The following is a 1,191-nucleotide window of genomic DNA, read 5'->3' on the forward strand; positions in this document are numbered from 1 at the left end:
AATAAAAAAGAATTCAAACCTGTGTAAGTATTAGAAAGCAATGCATTCCTGCAATGTCAACCAATTTAACGTACCAGTTTTATCATCAACACCCTCTGAAGGTTTGACATTCTCAAAGACTGAAGATTCTTCAACTACCTCCTTCTTAGGTGTGAGAAGTGGTGGTGGGGAGCGTGAGGGAGCCGGTGTAGATGAAGATACTTCATCATCTGCATGTCCATTCACTTCAATCTCTTTCTTAACCTCAAGTAAACCCTCTTTCGAAACTTCTTTTGACAGTTCGTTAGTGTTGTCCGAAACAGATTCCTTCCTGGTTATGCTAGGAGATTTGCTGTGCCTGGAACGTTTCTTTGGCTTTTGCTCATCTCCGCTGTCCATATCACTACTCCTGGTTCGATGCTTCTTCTTTGGCTTGTGCTTCCTCTCTTTCCGCTTTTCATGTTCATTATCTGACTCTGAACTGTAACCGATAGAACTATTGTCCTGTTCTCCACTCAGTCTTCGTTTACTTCGGCTTTTTTTCTTATGCTTTTTCTCTTTCTTATGCTTTTTTCTGTGTTTCTTGACCTTAGTTTCATTATCAGTATCACCCTCAGATGCAATGATAGACTTTGGAGGTTCAGCATTGAACGCTCCAAATAATTCTGTTAAAATTTCATTCGACGACTTCTGTGGAACATTACTAGTACTTTCGTCTTTGGTAGTGATAGCAATGTTCCACAGATCCTCAGCCGGAGCAGTGCTGGAGACTTGATCTTCCACTGCTGCCATTGGGTCTGACTTTTAGCCTAGGCAATGCTGGGCTGTGCAGATACCAGATATAACGGCGCACAAACTACACCACCAACTGGAGCATGGAGCTCTATCCAACGGTGTAGGCGCGTAAACAACCAATAACACGAACACTGGCATCACTTCCAGCACCAAACAACGCAGATTCTCATTGCTTACCGGTTTGGATTTGGATCAGTTAGGTTATCTTGGAGTCCACGTACATCTCGCACGGATGGGCCAAATTTTTGAGTTTATGGGAAACGAACCAAGAAACAGTGTGCTCCAGTGAGCAGGAGAACGAGCCTTTCTTATCAGTGTACCGAAGTGCTAATTATTCGGTCGTATACAAAACACATGATCCAAAGGTGCTCACAACCAACTCACAACACACGATTCACGATTGTGATTGTAAACTAA

At 42.8% G+C, this 1,191-nt stretch overlaps 3 protein-coding genes across 5 annotated transcripts in view; 2 read left to right on the plus strand and 1 right to left on the minus strand.

Moving 5' to 3' along the window:
* LOC113211202 (protein SON) overlaps positions 1 to 1,185 on the minus strand; it is a 37,412-nt gene extending 36,227 nt beyond the window's left edge. For both annotated transcript variants that reach the window (XM_026429508.2, XM_026429509.2), the window contains exon 1: positions 75 to 1,185. In XM_026429508.2, the coding sequence (XP_026285293.1) occupies positions 75 to 771 (697 nt within the window). In that variant the 5' untranslated portion in view covers positions 772 to 1,185. The remainder of the gene's footprint in view (positions 1 to 74) is intronic.
* Positions 1 to 1,191, plus strand: part of LOC127748587 (uncharacterized) — a gene marked incomplete in the record, with an annotated part of 33,343 nt that overhangs the window by 3,060 nt on the left and 29,092 nt on the right.
* The window catches only part of LOC113204121 (uncharacterized), a 31,292-nt gene that overhangs the window by 3,021 nt on the left and 27,080 nt on the right, over positions 1 to 1,191 (plus strand). The window lies entirely within an intron of this gene.

Source organism: Frankliniella occidentalis, unplaced genomic scaffold (assembly GCF_000697945.3).
Source record: "Frankliniella occidentalis isolate FOCC.00 unplaced genomic scaffold, Focc_3.1 Scaffold21, whole genome shotgun sequence".
In the NCBI taxonomy this organism is placed as follows: domain Eukaryota; kingdom Metazoa; phylum Arthropoda; class Insecta; order Thysanoptera; family Thripidae; genus Frankliniella; species Frankliniella occidentalis.